Source organism: Patagioenas fasciata, chromosome 7, assembly GCF_037038585.1.
Source record: "Patagioenas fasciata isolate bPatFas1 chromosome 7, bPatFas1.hap1, whole genome shotgun sequence".
NCBI lineage: Eukaryota > Metazoa > Chordata > Aves > Columbiformes > Columbidae > Patagioenas > Patagioenas fasciata.
The window spans coordinates 12,335,847-12,359,352 of NC_092526.1; the positions used below are offsets into that span (position 1 = coordinate 12,335,847).

At 42.0% G+C, this 23,506-nt stretch overlaps 1 protein-coding gene across 8 annotated transcripts in view; it reads left to right on the forward strand.

The window, feature by feature from the left end:
- Positions 1-23,506, forward strand: part of SEMA5B (semaphorin 5B) — a 268,808-nt gene that overhangs the window by 113,535 nt on the left and 131,767 nt on the right. For 7 of the 8 annotated variants that reach the window (XM_065840807.2, XM_065840808.2, XM_071810817.1 and 4 more), the window contains exon 4: positions 21,585-21,790. In XM_065840807.2, the coding sequence (XP_065696879.1) occupies positions 21,637-21,790 (154 nt within the window). In that variant the 5' untranslated portion in view covers positions 21,585-21,636. Of the gene's footprint in view, positions 1-7,990; positions 8,140-21,584; positions 21,791-23,506 lie in introns of all 8 variants that reach the window. The other variant, XM_071810814.1, reaches the window with a different exon arrangement.

Consider the following 23,506-nt stretch of genomic DNA (forward strand, 5'->3'; position numbering starts at 1 on the left):
GGATAAGGCATCAACGCAGTATTGAAATGAAATCCAGTTTGTGTTCAGCAACCTTGACAGGGTCAATATTGTCGTGATGCTGTAGTGAGTGAACAGGTAACCAACCCTGCCCAGCTGCAAGATGGATGTTTTCCAGAGACACTCCTATGCAGTATGTCATGAAGCTTCAATGATAAAATGATTAACTTCTCAAAGCAAAACAAAGATACTCCACTTTATCTGGAGAATAAATGCAAAGTGGCTGCCAAACCTGAAGTGTGCAAGGAAATCTGTGCTCATTGTGCTCAAATAAGTCTTTTAGAAATGGCGATAAAACCACAGTTTCTTTTTCTTTTTGGCCTCATGCCAAGCCAAGGCTGACACCAGGGATGAATCTGACTCTTTGCTCTGTTCAGTCTGGGGATGTGGGAGCAGAACGATGCAGCTTACTGTGGCGCCAAAGCCAAAACTTTCAGAGAAAGAGAGAAAATCTACATTTCCCTCCCGCATCAAGTGCATCAAATGACTTCAGCTTATGATATTGCATTACATTATTAAAGCTGAACTCCAAGGAGCAAGTGGCCTAGTGATGTTATTTCACCTCCCAAGTCTGTTGGCAAATCTGTCATCTGAACATCAAGCGAGAATAAGTTTTAGTGGCTGCAGTCTAGGGGTTTTTCAAAAGCAGGGAGTTGTTAACGGTGATGGTAGTGTTAAATGTTTGCTTTTTGCAAAGGAGTTGACTATGATTTGTATTATTCACTGTAGAGAGGTAGAAGAGACAATATTTTATCTGAAGACATTAATTCCCACACGGTTTTGAAGTTTGGGGGAGTTGGGACTATCTCTTCTCTAAACTGTAGGGGATGTGTCTATGTCCAAGCTTGGAGGGTTATTTCTGCAGGATTGCTGGGAGGAGAAGGCATGGATTAGAACAGGAAATCCTTACTTGTTGCTTGTCTGCATAATGCATCATTTAAATCAGCTCCAAATAGAAAAGAGAAATTTAAACAGAAAGAAAACCCATATCCAGTGTTCTCAGTATTATATATATCAGTTCTCAGTAAGAAAAAGAAAAAACCAACAAAACAAAGAATCTGCATCTCAATCTCATCGTTGCGTTAAAGGAGATGTACTGAATTTGCAGAATGGCTGCAGCAAGTTGTGAATAATGTATGAAACAAAAAAAATGCTTCCCTGTGCAGAGAGAATGCAACCAGCTGTGCTGTGTGCTGGTGACACAGTTACACTGGCAGCGCTGGGGACCCGCGAAGACAAGTGCAGCAAATCCAGAGTACCTGAGTTTTCCCTCCTGCTCTGGCACCAGTCCTTAAGAAAGTTTAGAATGACTTTTATGGCTTATAATTAATTTTTGTTCCTTTTCTGTTCTTTTCTCCTCTTTTGGCAACTGTCCAGTTAAATGGAGGGAGAGAGAATAAGAAACATACACAAAGAGGCCAAATAAGGAAACATGAGTCTAAATATGTTATAGCTATTTTGTTTTCAAAGCTTACCTTTCTCTTTTCAATGTTGATATTTATTTACTGTTGATGAAAGATGTAGATGAGTAGACTTGGCAAAAATCAATGTCTTCTGGTACTTTGGTTTTGTAAACCAAACCTTGATTTGTATTGCCTCTGTGTTCACCTACTACCTTGAGTAAGCAAATCTACTCTGATAGGACAAGACAGAGTCTGATCAAATGTAGTGTTCGTGCTTCAATGCCTCACAGGTCAGATCTTCAAATATTTTTTTTTGTCTTGATAGCCTCCTGGCCAGAAAATGAGACCCATGCCCAGTTATGTGGCATCTTTATAGTGATGTCAAGTAGGGTTTAGGGCCAGCAGGACACCAATCTTTTTCAGAAGGTTGTCTGAACTCTGGTCTTTGGAAGAGAAGGGGAACAAATGCAAGTCCATTACTTACTTATCTTTCATTTAAACAAAATAAGCTTTTAGTAAAAATGTAAATAAGCTTTAAATCCTACACTCTGAAATTAAACAAATGAGTGAGTAGTGAAACACAACACGAAGAGTTGCTCTGCATTGCCAGGAGAGCCTTTTGTCTGAGGGGAAGAAGAAAATACAGACAATTAGTCATTTTTATGCTTTCAAAGCATGGCTTGATGGTGCCAAACTTTTTCTGACAGTTCTCACCTACTTCAGTTATCTGCCACTCCAGCTGATGAGGTTTCTAGGGCAACTGACATCTTCATAGTGAACCACACAGCGTATTCTCAGGATTCACAGAAGGTTGCTCTTATAGGCTCCTTTTTCTTTAGCACTCCTAGATTTCATTAGCTCCATTTCTAAAATCACAACAGCAAACACAACATTACTATTATTTATGAGCACAGGTGAATGATTTCTTTTCTTGAATTTTTCCAAGGCTGGTAGTTAGGAATGCTTCAGCTTTCTCCTCTGTCAGGTGTGTTCATGGGTGAGGGGTCTTGGCCAAGTAACTCCCTTAACTTTGTTGGGAGTGACATTAGCTTCACTGCTCTGGAAAAAAATGCTTTTGTCTCGGCCTGGGAGCTGGGCTTCCCATCTGGGGAACAGGAGAGGTGAAGAGGAAGGCAGTGGCAAGAAAGAGCTCTGGGCTGAGGCTGCAGAGAGGAGGAGATTCTGCAGACTGGCTGTGAAATTGCTTCTGTCAAAGACTCAGTGCGTCTCAGTAAGCTGATACAGGATTATTTGTATTGATAGGATGTGGTCCTAAAAGGAGAAGAGCTGGTTTCCGGGCTAAAGGAGGTGGGAACCTTTACTGTGTAAGTCCATAGCCCGGGTGGAGTTCAATGGGATGCTGTGGTTGCAGAATGCTTGTTCAAATATGTTTATTCTGTGGATCAGGAAAACGGTTAACCATGCTACCTGGAAGAAATGAATAATCTGATTAGTCTGGAATTCCAGATTCTGGGGGATAACGTGTATACAAGTTATGATAATTAGCTGTGTTTGGCTCTAAAGTCAAGTCTCTGCTCTTGAAACACTCTCTCATGAAACAAGATCATTTTATCATTCTGGGTAAGATGGATGGTTAGTGATAAAGAGATGCAGGGAAGCTGCACCACAGCTGGGTCCACTCAGGACAAGAGGCATGAAGTTGCAGTGATACACTGACAGAGACTCTCCCCTGTGTATTAATTTTGTGTTCCAGTGATGTCTGAAAGCTCTTTGACTTTTAGGCTGGGTATTGAGTATTTGAAAAGCATCTAGCGTGTTGGTGGCAGCTATTCTTCCTCGCCCATTGGTATCATTCTTCCTGCACTGCTGGCTGGGTAGAGGCAGAAGCTGAACAGCGTTGATCATTCAGGTCTGCTCCTGGTTTCCAGGCCAAAATGTTAACAAAGAGGCTTCCTGGCTCATCAGCCAGCCAAGGATAAATGGGTACCATGCTTTTCTCCAGACGTCTAAGAGGTGGTAGAGGAGCAAGGAAATGCAGAATTAGCTGTTGAAAATAAATGATAAAGTTACTTTTAATGCTTACACTTCCAGCTGGGGCCTGTTTGCTAACACTGTCTGCCCCAGCCACTAATGCTTCCCGCTTCCCTGATGAGTGTCCATTTTCTACTGCTGGCTTGGTGTAAGAATACCATGAATAGGATTTTTTATTTATTAGCTGTGTTAATGTGGCACATAGGAGCTGCATTACGCTGGGCACGGTAAAAACACATTTATTTAGGCTTGTGTGAAAGTTACTAATGAGAAAAGATGGCTCGCCAAAGCTCTAGGCGTTCTGACACCTCTGAATAAAACAATGACATCCCAACAGTGTTTAAAGTGATGATTCCAGCAGAAACTCAGCCAGCTGCTTCCAGAAACTCCTACAGCATACCATTAGCCTTCTCTAAATAGTCTATAAAACAGAAGACTTGACAAATGTTAGGAGATGGTCTTTACCCTGAAGTGTTTACAGTCTAAAGCCTCCATCCTTCAGCAAGGTGTCTACTTATATAAGAAGTGAGAAGATGTTATTTGTCTTCTTTAAAATTATGCACAGCTCTGGATGGTCAAGACAGAAAGCAAAGGGAGAAGAAAGGAAAACTCTTATTTGCTTGAAAATAAAAAAGATGGATACTTAAAGCTGAAAGGACTTGCCTGAGGCCACGTAGCCAGTCAGTGGCAGAGCCCAGAATAGAAGCCAGATGTTCTGAGTTTGTGACAATGAGCATTAACAGCAATTCAACAGAGAGATGTTTTCCTTCAAAGTCTGTTTTTGTATCGCTTTTGGATTATTTTTTGGTTGTCTTTTTATTTTTTAAAAGGTTATGTAAAGAATGGCATGGGGAGGTTCAAACAAAAATGATACACTGAGGTATCCAAGCTTTGGGACATTTGCTTGGGTTCTGATTTACCATGGACAAAAAGAGTTGTTCTGATCCTAATTCTTAGGCAGGAAGCTCAGAAATTGCAAGAGTCTATAAATATTTGCTTTATTTGCAGTGAAGAGTACAGGAAGTTCTGAGTTAGCCTAATTTAGGCTTCAATATAGACTATTTATGTACTACCTCCTGGGACCACCTCTGATTACTGAAAGAGTGACCTTATTGGAAACGAAGAAGTAGATCTGCAGTTAATTATAAAGGGTTCAGAGCTTGCTGCAGAACCCTAACAAAGGTATTCTTGTGGATGATGTTACTTGGTTTTATTTAACAGCTCAAATGAGGAGAGCTAAAACAGATGGCGTACTTGTTACTGCTCTCTGAGAACACCTACAGAAAGACACTGATAATAACTGAGAGGCCAAGCCTAATAGGTCAGGAGTAATGGCAAAGATCAGGCTGTCTGGGCTTACTAATTACCATCTGAAAGCAATAATGAACTGGTCAGTGGGATCAGGAACAGGTGATGCTGTGTGGAGAGGAGAAAGAGGGTTGTGTTTGTCTTCTGCATTTGGAAGAAGTGGTTTAAATCGTGTTGCCTCTTTTTTAAGTTTATGATAATGTGAGTGACTGAATCTAATCTAAATGCGGCCTTTAGAGAAAATCTGCTCCAGGACTTTTCCAAAATAATTTCCTGAAGGGAAGAAGAATCTCTCTGAGTAAAGTTCAGAGTAATGTCTGAAGAGAGAAATGTAAAAAGCTGACTTATGGGGCAGCAAGTTTATACATGGGATGATGCTCCTCTAGGGCATTATAGAAAATGATTATACCAGATTTTGTTCATCAAGGCAAAGTAAGCTAAATCAGATACAAGGCGAAGCCCTTAGGAGGGGGAGGAACGTATTCAATTTAGTGAGGCAACTGTGATAGTAATTAAAGCCCAGATGGAAACCTTTGAATGTGTCTGGCGTCTGTGTATCCGCTGTGTTTTTTCTGTTAACTTGACATTATAAAAGGAGCACCCAAAGAATAAAGAGATGGTGTTTGAAATTTCATCAGTCAAGTACTGTCCCAAATTTGATTTATTGTAAACAATCTTCAAAAATTGCTTTGGGTGTATATGATACAGGCAGGGAGTTTTCTCAAGTGGTAATTCACAAAGAGAGAAATTGTACATTATTTCTAGATTTGTCTTTGCTGAAATGCAGTCAGGATTAATCACACCATTTGCCAGCTCTGACTGTGAACCTCTTGCACTTCGGACATATGGATAGAATTTTATTCTGCTGTTATATATTCTCTCTGAGGCAGAGTGCTATGCTGTTTACTTTATGAGCAGATATACTGCAATATTTCAGTAAAAATACCCTATACAACAAATAAAATAATGTAAAAATCAAGGTTTAAAAATGGAAACTTTGTCCTACTTTTTCCCTGTAATACACAAGCCAAGAGCAGAGGATGGTATTGTATGGAAACACTGTAAAAAAGTTAGAAAATGTAAGGAATGATTTGCTGTTCCTGCTGATCTGGGGCGGCTTTAGCTCTGGGGGGCTGTTGGACACCCGGAGCCTCGAGTGTCTCCTGCCTGTGTTTGACTCATTGCTCGTCTCTGGAGCAGACAGGCTGCTGCCAGCCCCACATCCTCCAGCATATGCACTACTTGCTCTCTAGTACAGCCATGGATGTTTTGCTCAGATTCAGCGTGGCCACAGGAGTACCTGGGTTTGCAGCCCATGCTCACATCGCTCTGGGTTGATGGGCTGGGCTCCGGGTGCCGGCACCACTGAGCAGCCCCTCGGCTCAGAGCCAGGGGAACAGCCGCTTATTTGGAGCGAGTCAGCTGTACAAAAAAAAGGAGAGGAGAGGGGAAATATTCTTCTTCAGGTGTGTGAGATCACTTTTCCCCATATCATCTGCAAACACATATTTAGGGGTTTTTGAAGAAGTCTGTTATTTCCTAGACCAACCAGTTTATTGGAAATTTTATGATGTTAAGGTTGCAGGCAAAGCTGTAGTTAAGCATATGTAATTAGTGTCAATATTAATGGCCTTTAACGACAGAAAATCCAGGCAGTGGTGTTTTCTCTGAGTTTTCATTACCTTTATGCTGATAATGGCTTACAGCCTTTGTACTAAATCCACATTGCCAAAATCCTTCTGGTGGTTTTTGCTTAAAAATGTATCTCCATGTGAGCCTATTTCCCCCACATATCATGTCAGTCTTCATTACATATATATATATATATTTTTTTTTTTTTTTTTTTTACAGAAGTGTACAGGTCCTCTTTTGAAGTCTGTATTCTGAAATAACAACAAAAAAGCCACTTCTTAAAAATACAAAGGTTTCTTTTAATAGAGATTTTTTAAAAGAGCTCTGTTCTTAATCCACCTGCTCTGTGTCTACGTTTGCTCCTGTGCTCTCTGCAACTGGTTCACTGCTCATTGATGAGAACCCAGAACCTGAGCCCCACAACTCATGAATTTAAGACAGATTAAGTTAAGTTTCTGGTCTAATTTTTTCTTAATCTTCATTTTACCTCCACATTTAACATTAGAGGGCATAACAAGCGTATGTGTCTGTGGAAGGGGTTTTTTACATAAGTCAGGTTGCCAGCTGTTATCACAGAAGTGGAGTTGCAGCGTTCGTTGGCTCTGTGATCAATCCTCCAGAAGGAATAAGAGACTTGCACGTCGATAAAAGACCTGAGCATAGTGCAGAAGAGGAGCCTGATCATCTTTTCAGTCAGCTTTTCACTTGCCACCCTGTGACTTTGCTTAAAGACAAATTAATTGTAATTAAAAAAAAAAATCCTCTTTTATTTCCTAAAATCAACATCCTGTAAAGTTTATAAGACCACTGGTTATATTTATGGCTCTTATACCTCCAAAGGGGGGCCGTGGTGCTTTTGTCTGCACTTTCATTGCTGCCATGGGACTAAGGTCTGAATCTTGCATCAGTGTATGTAAGAGGAGACTTGGGAGATTTATAATGGGAGAATGCTGACAGCTCCGTAATTTATTGCAAGGCTAACGGGCAGCACTGTAATTCCTGACAGCTCCAAACCCTTGTTCTCCAGGACAGTTTGTTTCTTATCCACTCCCATTGCTGGAGCTTTCCCCCTGCTCTCTCTGGATGAATGGACCTGGGCTGGTGAATATCTATATTGCTGCCTTTTCCCTTGGTACTTTAACAGCCTTTCACTTTTAGGACTTGCTATTGTTGAAATTTGTAAGAGGTTTCAGGAACTTCACAGCAGAAAGGCTTTTTCATATAAGTTGCCTTTTTTCTTGTTGTTCTTTCCCCAGCCTGGAGTATCTTACATATTCATTGTCACACCGGATATTCCAGCTTTACATTTGTGAGCTCTGGTACTTCGCTGCATCCAAAAAAATGGGTAGACAGCGAACAATACCTACTTTTTAACTTATTTGAGGAGAATGCTGTGAATCTGCATAATGGTCTCACACAGAAAGTGCTTTATCTTCAGGAGTTAGTGAGTCAGTTTAGGGGTATTCTATTGGCAAAAGCTTTCAGAGAAATTATGCATGGTAAATTAATGAAGGCCGTCTGAGGTATTATTGTGTGTGAATGCACATGCCATTAGAATCAATGGCTGGCTGAAAAAAGTTAACGGTCATTAAGGGACTGTTAAAAAGGCCAGTGGACACAGATTTACTCTCTTGCAGGGCTCTGGCTGGGTTAGGTGAAGACAGAGATTGCTATTTGCCTCCAGGCCACAGGACAGCTCAGGCTCTGTGCTCTCCAGTCCCCATCCCTCTTGGATTCTGTCGCTGGCAGACTTACAAGAGCCTGCAAGAGATCCTCTTCTGAGCAGGTAAAGACCTTTGCATCACTTTTCCTTATTTTATAAGTGGCTGGTAACAGAAAATCCAAGTGTATGTGCTTGATAGGGCCTAAAACCTCTGACAGTCTCTGTGGGGGTGTGAAACTGAGCTCTTTTTAATAGAGAAGTTGCAAAAGAGAGGATACTGTTTGATTTTGGATGATGCCACCCTATCTGATGGTTAGTCTTTAAAATATTGCTCATCTGAGTAGTGGGGTGTTGTCTCCAATTTATGTTCAGATAGCAAGAAAATCAATCAAGCACTGTGACAGATCTAACCATTAGCCAATGAAATGGGAAATGGAGCGCTGAACGCCAACCAAAGATTGGACAACTGTGTACCACTACTGGCAATTCAGCTGTGAATTTGTCATACACAAAATATAAGTGACGTGAGCTATTTCCCGGGCGCCTATATGCCCCTGGGCTGTGTCCTTTCCCTTGAGCACTGGAGATTTTTTTTTCTACATTGTATTTTGAATGCAGTGATTCTGACAGAAATAAAATTAATGGAGAAAATTAATGATTTGATATCTTCTTGCTGCTGCCAAAAGAAATATAAAAGACTCTTTGATCTGGGGGCTTTAAAAAAGTGAGCTGGAGCAGTTACTGATACTTACTTACTGACCTAAGTAAGTGATAAAGCGACTGTGTCAAAGTTTAATTAGTCTTGATCAAGATACGTTTTTAAGATTTAGACCTAGTGGCCTTTTGAAGAAGAAAGGCTTCTGGTTGTCATTTATGCCACAACATGTTCTTTTATCTTACTTTGTGTGTCTCCAACAGGAACAGTTTTCATTTTAGAGGAAAAGAGAAATAGCTTATTTGATGGAGATTAGCATGGACAAGCTTACTAATATTTGAAGACAGTTTTTCTGTCTTACCTTTTTCTCTATTACATATCCCACAGAGATTACCTCAGACTGCCGTTGTTAGGCATTGTTATTTATATAAAGATATGTAATGCGTTTGTGCTTGAGCGGTCGTCTGTAACAGGGTATGCAATTTCAGAATGTAGAGACCGGCAGGAATTACTGTGAAGAATTGCTTTCCAGTGACAGCTTTATCCTGCCCGTAATATGTCATTGTGTGTGACTTTCAATTAATCACGCAAAAACAAAACATCGCGTCTGGCGACAACGGTGTGTCCATTAATATCGTGAAGTCTCGGCTCTATGAGCACAAGTGCTGTCGCCGTCCCCTGCCCACTTGTGCACTTCAATCAGTAAGTGTTAACCCAGGAGGAACATTTCTCTCTTTCCCTCTCCCCCATCATCCTCCATGGCGATCTGTTAAGCTGCAATCCATAACGTCTCGTGTCTTTGTAATGGTCTGGTGGTGTGCGTTTTTAAATGATTGTAGGAATTTGACTTTGTCTCCCTCTGCCTCGACCTTGGTGTCTTCAGTGGCTTCTCCCTCTCTGTTTTCATATCGGGAGTGGGGAGTTGGGAGAGAAAATGGAACAGTGACAGAATGGATTTTGGAGATATTTCACAGGAGTTTTAATGTTGTCTTTGAGGAAGTGGGGGTGAGAAGAGGTAAGAGAGAAACCATTAGTGGCAGACAAAATGCACAGATTTGCAAATTTCCAGGAAAAAACATCCTGCTGTCGAGCATAACTGGCTCCATAGACTGAAACCTGCCACGTGCTGGACCTCATTGGTAAGCACAACGGAAACCTTGCAGTAATTCTTCCTCTTGCTCACTCTCCCATTTATAATAAAATTGCTAAGTAATGTATCAGTTTAACCAAGTCCCCAAAATCTCATTGTGTTTTACAGCTATATCTATATCCTGAACGGAAATATAAAGAAGCACTTGAGTGCTCTGTGCTTCGGCTACAAAGAAAGAAAGATACTCTGGTCCCAGCCGCCAAGTGTTGTATCCAGCCAAATTCAGGAATAGATTCTCACTCCACTCAAAGCCCTGGTCTTTTTTTCGGTTGATTTATTCTGAGTTAGTATTGAGGTTTTACACCTTGTGCAATATGTTATTATTATTATATTATATATTATTATAATATATATTATAATATTATATATAATAATAACAACAACAACAATAATAATAATAATAATGATAATAGCAGATTGTAATAAACATATAATAATAAATAGGAAGCCTGGTAGTGATTAGTGCCAATGCTTTTCTTTCTCTTTTTCACCTAAGAAGGAGATGAACTCAATTTTTAAAAAGTGCTTGGCTAGACAGTGTCAGAAGAATCTCCTGAACATCCTAAGAGCAGCTTTACAGCAGAGCATTGGCATGTCAGATGAAAGAGAGAAAACTCATTTTTACATCTCTTCCCATGGATTAATACTGTTGGTGAATTTGTGACACATTTGACTGGTTGCCTTGAGAAGTGAGCACCGAAAGAGGCATTTGTGTTAGTCCTGGACTCTGGCAGTGGTATGTTGGGTGCGTTGGGCTACTTTCACTTTGTGTAGATAAAAAGCAAAAGTCTTTGGGATTCTGAGGAATAACAACAAGGTTCATAGCTCCCTGGGGAGTTCTTCGTGCTCTGGCTTGCTGAATCTTCTCATTGTCCCGGAATTATCAGCCAGACAATAAAACAATAGTTAATCAAGGGTTTAGCTCAAGCATGGTTATTCTGAGGTAAATGCAGCATTACACCAGTGCCATACAAGGTTCTTATTCCCTCTGGGCAATGTGACTTCTGCCAGTTGGCAAGGGTATTGGTTTTGGTTCTTTAATTAAGGCTAACCTCATCTATCCTGCTGTGTGAACAGTAGATCTGACAAGAAGCTGAACTTGCTGAATTATATGAAATAAAAAGTACCTGGCCTCACATGGACTTGAGGACATGCAGTACCACAGAAGGTGAGCTCCTGGCTGATCCCCGGTGGGTGCAAACCAGCACAGCTCCATAGAGCCCTTTACTGCCAGGTGGGGGCCAACGACTTACATCAGGCTTTTCCATCAGGTGAAGGCGGTTGGTGTGTGCGTTAGCGTCTAAGTGCACACAGGGGACGCCTCCAAGAAGGAGGGTTTGTAATCAATTTCTCATTCCCAAATTATTTTTCCAGGATCCCCACAGTATGGTGTTTGAGTAACAGAATAATTTCCTAGCTATTAAGGGCCTGAATATCAGCAGTAATTAACTCAGCACAAATTCTTCTCTTCCTCTCCCTCCTCTTTGCTCAAAAAACAAACAAACCCCCTTTCTCAGCAGAGGAAACGCAGATGGATGCAGTCCCTTCTGCCTCAGTGCAGTCGTGTACAGACTACATCTTTTTCATCCCTTTCAGTTCTGTGAATAACATAATTGCTTTGTTATCCCTCAGGGGATTTGTAATATTAACATTGGTTAATGCCATTAATTCAAGTTTTTACCATTAATAAAATGGCATTGCTTAAAATTAAGCATTACATTTCAATTAGTAGTCCATCTAAGACTTTAATAGTCTGGAGCATTAAAGTGATTTTTTTTTTAAATTTCTTATTAATTTTTTATTGTATCATGCTAATTTCCAAAGAGTGATTGAAAGCCCAACTGATCCAACGAACGACCCTATCTGCCATGTTTCTTGAGGGAACTTCTTTCTTTTATGACATTATGCAAAAAGGTCACATTTCCACAAAGCAGGAATCTGTTTCAGTCACCTCCTGAATTCGTTATCATCCTTTTTACTTTTTAACATGAGGCACATGATATACAGGCACCCCAGGTGGACATGTTTAAATTAATCTAGTAATAATTGATTCAGAAGAGATTTGGAGGACAGAATTTGCATAAAAGCCATAATGAGAGCAAATCCTCCAAGGCCAGACTGAACAGCTAAGTCCCTGAATAACTTATATCTCCTAAACTAATTTGGTTATATATGCAGGATGAAGGTGTGGGGGCTGGAGTGCCATGTGATTGGAATTCATTACAAATAATTCATCTTTTCCAGAAAGCCTGGCCTCGGAGTGTATTAAAATGATATCAGCCCCCAAACGCTTGCTCAGACCCTGCCACTGGGAAGATGATGACGAAGTTTCTGTCCGAGGGCTTGTTTGGGCTATTTAAAGCATTTCTGAGGAGGTGAGCTGGCACCTCAGGGTGGGGGTGTCCGCTGGCAGGCTTCTTGTCCCGCCTGATGCGAGAAGATTCTGATGTCTTGTTTTGGCTGGACATCTGAATTTGTCAAAAACGTGAGTTTGGAGGATGGTGTGAGCTTTCAGTCCAGATATTTTTTCCTTCCATTCCAGCACAGAGCTGCTTAGCTAAGTCTTAGATCATAGGGATTGTATTAAGCCCTGGGTCACCTTGGTGTCTTTGGGATTCTAGGCAGAGGGACACCTTACAGGATGGGGACTGTACTGTGTCCTGTTTAAATAAAGTAAATCTACGGACAGTGAAAATGATGAGTGCAGTTCATTAAAAGAATGCACTGGGAGCTTTTTGGAGGTCACCTGTCCTGCTTCACTTTGTCTTTTACTAAATATTGTTTTCTGAGAAAGCTGTAAAAGGATGTTGCTGTGACCCAACATAGTAATACCTGTGTTCTTAGGCTGGTGAGCTTCAGTTATCAGGTAACAGAGCACTGTGCTTCTGGTGTTGGAGAAGTTGTGTAGGATGTTTGAAGGAAGAGGAAAATTCAGGTCAGCCTTTTCAGAAACTGTGAATCACCAGAAATTTTTTGGTGGAAAATTAATGTTGCTGTTGTTTTCAGCAGATGAGGAATCAGTCCCTTTTTGTTCACACACAAGAGTCGGTAATAAGCTGTTGTTTGTGAGCTGTATATTTTCTGCTCTGCGTCCCTTCAGTGCTGTCCCGCAGCCGGGCAGCTCTGGAAGAGCTGCTCTCTCTGCAGTGTCCCAAGTGCAAGGCCAGAGCTGGGCAGACCAGAGCAGCCCTTGGCTCCAACGAGGGGGAGAGTTAATAGAGCCCAAGAGGGAACTGCTGCTGCAAGAAATAGGAGAAAAGCTGGGCAAGGCAGGAGAAAAAAAGAGTCTGCCTGAGAATTATTATTTTGTCTGTTCAGATTTGGGGCATATGTAGACCGTTTGAATGCCTTCTAGCCAAAGGTTTCCGCATGATAAATGATGCTGTGTGGTGCCAAGATGATGCAGTGAAACATATTCTTGTTTCCAAGCAGGCTAAACTTGGAGTTGCGCTACAGTGATGGTTTGTGCTTGTTCTCCTAGAGTTACAATCAAACTGCGAGTATGTGTTATGTGGCACAAGGTAATCACAAATCTTTGACAAAAACAAACAAGCTGTGGCTTCTGTCACCTGCATGGACAAACATTAGAAGAAAAAGTTCTTCTCATCCTGTTGTTGGAATGTAACAGTAGAGGAAGGAGCTGCGGGTAGGAATGAGATGGGTTTGTGACGTACAGCAGCTGCTTTGGACCGTGGCACATGGGGCTGCGTGAGTGATGCAGGAGGATTCGCGGGATGGAGCAGAAGTGGGGCGGGTGGCAGGAGCTGTAGCCCTGGAGACAGTGCCGGAGTCTTTAAGCTGGAAAAACAAGGCTCTAGGGAAAGTCAAGCCCATATGTTATGGCTGACTGTCAGGCGGAACGTTCATTGGTGTGATGATTTCATGGCTCAGTTTTAATCTGCTGGAGACTTGAATTCTGAGATTGCTTCAGGTCAAAGGAGAATTAAGTGTTGTTTTTTTTTTTTTTAAATTTCATCTTCTTACTGTTTTCCCAACTGTGCAGTTACAGAATCACCACAGTGCCTGTGACATAGCTTGTCAGGATCACCTGTCTGCTTGACACAATCTGGGACTGCAGCTGGACCTGACTTGCCCTCACGGTGTTGAAGAGAGTTACTATACCAACCTGTATTAGGTCGGATACAATTTGGAACTATTGTCGGTAACTTCCTTACTGAAAATCCCATGGGATGTTTCCAGTGGACCTTCTAATTAGAGCTGAATAAAAAACAAGAGTCAGTAAAACAATGGTTAGTACTCTGAGAGGTCAAAAATTCAAGAACACTTACATTTTTTGTATCGAACTGTGAGACAAAAGAAAGCCCCGTACCAAAAGCATTTGGAAGAGTCAGGAGGGGTTTACTTCTCTTTCTGTCTCTACCAAAAACCGCCTGTAGTTACCAGTGACTGAATCCCAGAGTTGTGTCATGCCTCAGTTGCCCCGGCTGTAGTGTCAGAGCTGCAGCAGGGAGGTGGGTGACCAGGAGCACCACACCACTGGCAGTCCCTGCAAACAGAGGAGCGTCTCCAGACTGTCAGGCACCAGTGCTGAAATGATACTGGCTGTGCAGTGTGCTGTTAGGGGCTGTGACTCTGCTAATTTGCAGATTTACAAACCATTCACATGTTGTGCAGGGGAGCAACTTAAAGAAAAGCTGCTGTGTTAAGCGTTTCTACAACAGCTATAGGCTTAGGGCATGGGTCTGTGGGCTTCAGGACCAAACTTCACACAAGAAAAAGCTCTTGCAGCCAGGTGATGATTCGCAGTAAGTCTGATGCTGAATCTACTGTATGTGCATTATGGGGCTGATCTGCATGTAAATGACACACCCGGCACCTTGGATTTACAGCACCCGTGCAGAGGACTCTACATCATGTGTACAGAGAGAAAGGCGACTGCACTGCGAAGGATGTGAGCCCTGGGCATGCTCCCCTGCTGCAGACAGGGCCTCTGGAATAGTTATTCTTGATGTGTTGCTGCTGTCTCCTGAGCCCTGGAATGGGTCCTCTCCTGGGCTGTGTTACACTCATTCATCCTCTCCTTTTGATGGAGCATCCAGAGACTTTGATTGGGAGCCAGGAGCTCCTGATTTCTAATCTAGGCTGCAGTAAACTTTGTGCCTAAATTGCAGTTGTGCTGAGTACCATAGCATCCGTTGCATTCTACTGTTGTGTTAGTCTCTGTCTTCTCTGTGTTTCACAGATGGAGGACATGAAAAATAATTCCACAGTCAGTTCAGGTCCCAGAATTACCAAAAATACTTCCACTTTGACATCTCTGTTGACAGCCTCTTAGAGAGACCATTCTGTGACCAGCAAATAGAAGGTCTTCCCATCCCCACTGTAGAGGTAGTCTTCTAGAGAACAGGGCAGGCATACCACTGGGGAAATAAATGAGTGTAAGCCTTCATTGCCAAATGTGATCTCTGGATAAACAGAAGACTTCAGACAGCAAGGCACCTTTTCACAAGTGCTAAATTCATACCCCGAACAAATGCTAACAAAACTTCTCATGTCTTTATATTATGTGTATCCAGCAAAAAAAAAGAGATCTAGAGCCCTCTGGGGAGACCCCCTTGAAGCCCTTGGGGACGCACTCAATGTGTGGTCAGGTTAGCTTTATTCAAAAGCAGGTCTGAGTATCAGCAGAGCACATATTTATTTATGTCCACTGGGTCTGGCGGGAACCCAGCAGTACAGTATATTTTGCTCTGTTACACAGACTCTTATTGTTGAATCAGCTTTTTTTAATGGGAGCTTTCTATAATAGGTTCCTGTTCTGGAGGGGCCTCCCCTAAAGGTGAGGAAACAGTTCAGTTTCCAGGACCATGCAGCCGCTGACTGTGCTCTGAGGCCAAGTAACCAAGTGGTGGCTGATGGTGGCTCAGCAAGGGCAGATACAAGTTGGTAAAGAAGTGGACTGACACCAACCAGTTTATTTTGTACCAAGCCATTATTAGAAGTTTTGTCTCTGTTACCTGATCTGAATGAGTACATCCTATTGCATTTTGTAGGTTTTGTTTGGGATCTTGACCAGTCCTGGATGGCTTTGAACAGCAATCAGAAAGCACTCTAGCAATAAAATGCTCCAAAGTGCACTGTCAATCTTTTGTGGGAAGTACTCCTAAGATCAAACTGCAGACTATTACTATTTGGCTCCATTACAGGCTTCACAAGCCATGAACCTAACAGTATATTAGGTTAAACTGATTTCTCCTTTGCAAAGAGTTACCTGAATTGTTTAAATAGATAACAGAAAGGTTGCAATGAAGTGAGCTGTGCTGTGAGATCTCGATTGTTTATTCCTGGTGGAAAGGCTGCTGTGATGCTGCAGCTGGTGCCTTGCAGACTGCAGGGCAGGAGCTCTGGGAGTGCCCAGTGCTCGGCACGGAGCTCCAGCTTCTGCTTTGCTGCAGGAGAGCGTATTACCAGCACACTCTTGTGATCCACCCTGCTGCTGGATTCTAGGATTTTTTTAAAGATAATCCTTGGATAATAGGCACGAAAATGTGGTCTTCCTGGGGTGTTGTGAGAGTGAGTTCAGCGTGTGGCTTTTAGATGCTGTTGTAGCGGTGGCTGTGGGAAACCGAGAAGCCCTGAACAAAGTGGGCACAGGAGAGCATGGTGACACCCAGCCAGAGCCAAAGCTGCAGGTGTAAGCTGTTGCGAAGTTAGAGGTGAACTCTGATTCTTCAGGAGACTGTGGGGTGATGTAATTAAAGCAAAACAAGATCTCTTCACAGATTCTCGTTTGGACAGCACTTTGGCCATTCCCATAGGTTTTCTGCAAAAGTACATAAATGAGAAAGCCTCATTATGCAGGAGCCCAGTGTAAGGGTGCACGTGAGGTCTGGCAGGTGGACACGCAAGTGCAGCGTGCTGTGTTTCAGCTGCGGGACAGATCCGCCTCCCCAGCGTGGGCACGGCCAAGGGCTGAGCGTGGCCAGGGGCAGAAGGAAATATTGTGGCTTTTCTTTGACAGTGTGGAATGGCCCTTGGAGCCAGTCCGGTAGGACGAATTCCAGCTGGTGAGGGTGGGAGGGGAGGGCAAGGAGCGGCAAATGAATAAAGGACCGTGGTTTTGTTGGCCTTGGAGTTTTCTAGGGCAGAGCTGTCTGTGCCAGCCTGTCATAGCTGCATTGCTGAGCTGTCCTGCTTTGTAATGTGTATATTTATTTATCTTATTTTTCCAGTACTTTTTGGAGTATTTTGATGTCCAGCTTTTTCCATTGCTCTTCTTCCCTCTGGTATTCCATTCTAATAAAATGTCAGCTGTACCAAACACAAAAGATCCTGAACAGAAGAATTAATGCTTTTATAGGAGGTTCCTTTTTCAGTCTTTTTTAAAGGCATCTCTTTTCTTTAAAATGAAAGATGACGCATTTTCTTTTATCCTTAAACTTTACTGTCACGTTTTATTAAGTTAAAATGATAGTTACAGTCAGAGGAAAGCAGGATATGAATTCCTGGTATAGCCATTTTTAAAGTGTGCTTTGTTTTAAAGCCCTAAAGATTGATTGAAAGTATTTTTCTTTTAGACGTGGAGCTTTAGTCAAAGGGGGCCTGATCTGAGTTAGCCTCTGTAAATCAGGATTAGTTCCTGTGAAATCAATGGAGTTACAATGATACAATACAGGGCGAGTTGGAAAAGACTCATGCCCCAAGAATGAATAAGAGAGGGACTGTGGGTGATCCCCTGAATGCTGCGCTTGTGCGAGGGGGCGAAGCCACGAGGCAAAGCAGAATTATATGCTGTCCCTATCAGCTGCTGCAAAAGGGACTGGGTGAGAAGTGGGCCAGTGGCTGTGGGTTTGTGCTCACATGGATGCTCAGGTTGCAAATATCGGCTCCGGGGACACCCTGAGCCTGCAGATCTCCAGCTCTGCCCAGCAGAGCAGCTCTTGGCCCATGAGCTTCGAGAGCCTGATTTAAGAGACAAGAGGATGGTGGCAGAAGTGGTGCTCTACAAAATACCTCTCTCTGGAGCATATTTCACTGGATCCAATGGAGCCTGATTTTGTTGGCCTTTCTTTGGCGGAGGGCCAGAGGGATTCACTGTGTGCAGCAGAAGGGAGGGAGATGCCCCATTGCTGGGCCTTGGCCTTGTGTGGGGGCACAGAGGACAGGCTTTTGTGGGGGCAGGACAGATAAACTTGGACAGATAATCTTATTGGGCATTTTTATCCCTTTTTTTTTTTTTTTTTAACATGTCTGCATGGTGGGTGCAGGGGAGATAACTAAGATGGTAGAGATAGATCAAGATGAGCAAATAAAGAATTGAAATGATATGTCCTGTCTGAGATTTGAGTTTAACCGAGGATTTGAGCTCTTGTCTCTCATCTGCACTGAAACCTTGACAGGTGATTTCTTGAGCCCTAAGACATTTTGAGAAGAAAGTCTAATAAGAACAACTCTTTTTATAGCTTTTAACTGTATCTAAACGGCTTAATGCTAGGGCAAGTTCCAGCAGTGCAAACCACCACTAGCCTGGGCTGTGCTTAGGATGTGCAGTGTTTTAGCAATCTGGATGAGCACTGGTCCTAAACTCTAGCCCTCACAGGGAAAATCTGCAGCCTGGGCAAAATTGGAGGCTTGAGCTTGGCCATCTCCAGTAGAATTAAAATGTTTACTCTTAACTAGCTGAGGGACTATCCAAGCAGTTACTAGTTTGCTTTTGGCATACAAACATGATACTGCTTCATATTTGGAGTATTTTTTATTTTTTTCAGGAATAAAGTTGCAGCAGTTGTCAATAGCAATTACTGAGTTAGAGTCTCTCTTAAAATATTGAGGAAAAAAGTGAGCAAGGAAGCCTTCGGAAGGGGCAGGTTGAAGGCGTAACCTCTTGGCATGCCGTCCGCTGTCTGAATCTTGTTCAGCTGATGCTCTAGTGCTCTCGTGTCTGTCGCCCTTGGTCAAGCTGGCATTTACCCATTGACTCCAGTAGACACCAATTCATGGCTGCATACAACACTGATTTTGTTCAGCTTCCCAGCCCATGAGAGCTCCACACATTTGATGGATGCAATTGGATGTAGGAGATAAGGGACACAGGGAACGATACAGGTGTTTTTTAATGTTTCTCCTTCATCTTTGTTTGATCGTCTATTTCTACTTCATATCAAGTTTGGAACCATTATTTTCATGCACACTTTGGATTTCCCTATGACAATAAAGAAAAAGAAGATGGAACTTTACCCCAAATATTGGTTACAGCTTTCTAAGGAACATTGAAGTCTCTTGGACTGTCGTAAAATCTCCCAGGGAAAGTGGCAGAAATCCAGCTACTTGGCACATTTTACAACTAGTCCAGACAAAACACTAGTAAATGTACTCTACTTTGGCACAGAATAGGCTGTGGGATGTTATGAAGCTTTCCTGTATGCAAGTTCATATAATTTCATTACCTTGATGACTGTGAAACTTGAATTCACATATCTGCCGATTCTAGACCACATAAGCCTTTAGAGGAGTGTGGGACCCTACCGTATGTCTTTGATTTAAGAGTTTTTTTCACCTAGCTTGAGATCATTGTTTGGTTGCATAGCAAATGAAAATGACCATATTGGCTCAGACCAAAAATTTGTCTAGTTCAGTACCTTATTTCTAAGATTAGCCAGTAGTGACTTCACTGGGAGGAGTAGAGCATTCATCATGTGAGATTTCCATGACTGTCTCTTCCAGTTTCCATCAATGACATCTGACATTAAAGTTCTTTTGCCATTTGTGCATATCCCACAAGAACCATCACCCATCTAAGGAAAGTTTGGCTTTGTCTCTTTTGGAACTTTCAGTGGATCCGAGAGCTAAACAAAATGCATCTCCCTGGGGTTCACATCTCTGTGCTGGGTTTTACTTCTGGATCTGTACTGAAAAAAACACACAAAAGATCATTTGAACCAGTGGCTGAAAATATAATCTGATGCTTCATCATCAGTAGTTTTCATTACAGTGTGATTTGCACAACATCTCCATTGTCTGAGATGCCACAGTGCCCAGTTGTGTGCACCCTCCAGTGTGCTTGTGCTTAATGACTAAATGCTGTGCTGGCCTTAGCTTTGAATGATTTCACATCTCTTACTTCTCCAGTCCCATTTTTTTATTTAATATGATATTTGCTGTATTTTTTTTTAAGGAAAAAAAAAAAAAAAAACAACAACCAACCCTGCATAGCTAAGTGCTGTAGAACCTCCTTTGGAGAACTGGATGGGGATTTTACACATCTCTGCATAAAATCTTCATGTATCTGGGGCTGGGAAAAATGCGAAATGCTGTAATCTCTCACTCATGCTAGCTAAGAAACCAAGTCCCTAGAGCTACCCCAAATCCTGAATGCCAATACTATTTTCAGTCAATGGTATGTAGCTGCTGCTGAGGACACGCATAATGGATGCACTGGCAACTCATCTTTATGCCAGTGTTTAAAATCACAGAGAAATGCAGATAAGAATAAAACATAGGATCCATCTTTCAAGCCAGCTGTCTCCCATTGCTGCTGTAAGCAGCCTCTTGTTGCTCCTGTGATCCCCAAAAACATTTGCGAACTTCTTCCAGCTTCTTGATGTTGCAATGTTGTCCCCTATATTTGGAGTTCACTCCATACCACAAGCCTGTGATTGTGTTTCAGTGCCTCATGTTATCAGCCACCAGCCTGGCCACTTCAGCTCACTGAAGGTGCTTTGGAGACTCTGAACAAAAAAGGGTATTGGGCTCTGCAGGTGTTGACGGTTATGCTACCTTTATGAATCACTATGCCTGCAGGATTTGAAAATCTTATTATGAGTGAATTCAGTCAGAAACAGCTTTATTGCTAGATAAGATTTAAGGCTAGGAGACTCCATTTGTTTGAAAACACGTGTTTGCAATAATTGAACAAAGTTACATATGCACATCAGTAAGATTAAATTTGGCGACACAGATTTTCCTAAGCTGCAGCAGCATCTTGGGGAGCTTGTGGGGTGGGCTAATTAATCCTCCATCTCCTGCCTCAGGCCTGGTTGACCCAGGGGAGTTTTTAGAGCTATATCTTTTCTGGAACTGTTGTTAAACCTGCTCATGTAGGAAAGCCATGACTTTCCCCTTTCCTAGGCTGGAGAGTGAGGGCTCCTCCTCCTCGGCTCTTGTGACTGGGAGCTACAGCATCCCATGGTAATGCAGGCAATTGACTCACTTCTCACCATTCTCCCCATTAAGCTGTTTTAATTTTTATGTTACCTTAATTAGCACTTTCCTAGCAACACCTTTTAATTGGCTTTTCTTGTTTCAAGACATTTAAAACAGCAGTGCTAAAATGTATAAATCTCCTATTAGAACAGTATTAATTGCACATGTGTTTCGGCGATGACTGATGTTGGCCTTTCCTTAGCGATCTGTTGAATGTAGCATGACGTTTAAACACACACATCAGGAAACTGAGTAGGGAGGTGTCCACACTGGCGAACACATTTACGTCTGGAGTATTTGAGTTTTCATTTTGTCAGCACTGGCCGTTGCACACCAGCTACTGTATAAGGACATATACCCCAAAGCTACACAGAGATGTATATTTAAGGAGCTGTGCGCTTCCATTCTGCTTGAAATTAGAAGCCCAAATACAGTTGTAAATTGTGTAGATTTTTGTTAGATACTGTTTGTGGAATATTATGTTGAGTATTTAGCACAAATGGGATTGGTATGGAAGGGGAACCGCCACCCCTCTCTACCCATGTTACACACTCTGGATGAGCATTCGTCTTTCTCAAAGTGGAATTATTTGTATTTCAGGTATCCTCCCTGGGCCTTCCTTGGAAGCTAGATCTGCAACCGCCCTTCAGTCATGGTTGTTTCAAGATTAAAGGCCATCTCCCTGTCATTGCCAAGCCTTTTTCTTCTTGCTTTTCATCTCTCGGCATCACAGAATGTACTTGAATACTCCGAAGTTGAATATCAGCAATGTGTCAGGAAAGAACACCCCACAATTGCTTTTGAAGGTAAGAGCTTCTATTCTTGTTTCAAGTTCCAGTAGGATGATCCATTTTGAAGTCCTTCCTGGTGGTGTTATGGATGATGGTTTAGTGTGTGCTGTTTTCCTTATACCTGCGATCCACAGGCCACTGCAAGTGGCCTGATGAATCGTATTCCCTTTGATGCTTTACAGTATTTTAACTCTGAGGTTTCACAGCAGTCACTTAATTCTGGTGCTACTGGTCTAAGAATCCTGATTTTCAATTCTGCTACAGGGTCCCTGTAATCTTGTGCTACACTGAAACTGTCTTTCAGTTTCCATTTCTCTATCTGGAATCAGTAATGCTTATATACCTCACCTGACTGGCTGGATCCAGACACTTATTAAGTGAAAAGTGATAAGAGAATTTGAAGATACTTGAATGCAAGAGAAGTAAATTGTTTTATAATTGCAGGGAGTGTCTGATCTTTGTTGCTTGTTTTGTTTTGGTTTTGTTGTGTATTTATCACCTCTGCTAGTAGTTTTTCTGTCTTTAATCTGGGCATTTAATTTGACAAGATCTTAAGGAAGTGAGAGGGGGTCTTTGTGCTGCAGCATCCTGCCAAGTGTGGGCAACCCTTTTACTGTTTTTCTGGAACACGGAATTTCTGCTGTCCTTATCTCAGCTGGATTTTCCATGAGTATACATGTACTCCTGAGTTGCTGTCTGCCCAGTCTGTCCACTTATCCACACAACAAATTGATCATTATATTGGTACCACTATTTTTTTCTGCGTTCAGCCCAGACTGGTGTGTTAAGCTAAGGGTGGCAGCATCCTCAGCTGCTGAATCTCCTTGCTAAAAACGGTTTCCTCCTAAATGTTGAAATATTGATTTTGGTTTCCATTTAAGGCTTTGCAATGCATCTCCAGTTACATTCTTTGCTGAAGGCAATTAAGTACCTTGCAATGTGTCTCTAGTTAGGTTCTCTGCTAAAGGCAATTTAGTTGTGGTTTTGTGACCTTTGAGGTAGGATTTCCAGGAAGAAAGTAGTCAACGGCTTCCTTGCTGACCTTTCAGGGTTCTTCTAGAGAGCTTTACTCTTCTTCACAGAGGAGGAAACTCTTGTCTCTTGATTTGGAAAGTGTAAGAGATTTCTTGTCTGTTTTCCATTATCTGTGCTTTAAAGGTTTAAGTGGATTAAAATAAATTAGCAAAATCTTTAAGCCTACATGATATGGCACTGGCTCTAACCTTGCTCCAGTGGAATGAGTAAATAAACCTTGATTTTATTTGCCAAGTAAGTCTAACCATCTGTTTGACTGTGGAGGGCTGAAAGGAGAAACCCTTGTGGTTAAAAAAGTATTGTAACTCAGCTGGATATTTAAATAGATAATACAACCATGAGGATGTTATAGGTGCAGAAAAGAGAAAAATTGTATGCTCTTTCTATTAGCCAGGAGCACCAAACTTTGAGTTTACAGAGGATGGTTTAGCAGGATCCAACACTGAGATAAATCATTCTGCAGGGAATATCAAAGCCCTAATTCCTCATGTTGAGGAACTGGTGGACATTTTTTGGCACTCAATATGCGTGCTCTCTGCAGAAGTGATGGCTACGTCAACACACTCATAGTCTGCCAGTTTGCTTGGTTTTAATCAGGCATGAATTTTTCACAGAAAAAATAATCTCTCCTCCCCTTTCACTGTTCTTGTTCCCTTCCTCTCTTTAATGATAGAGGGCAAAAACTAGTGTGAGTTA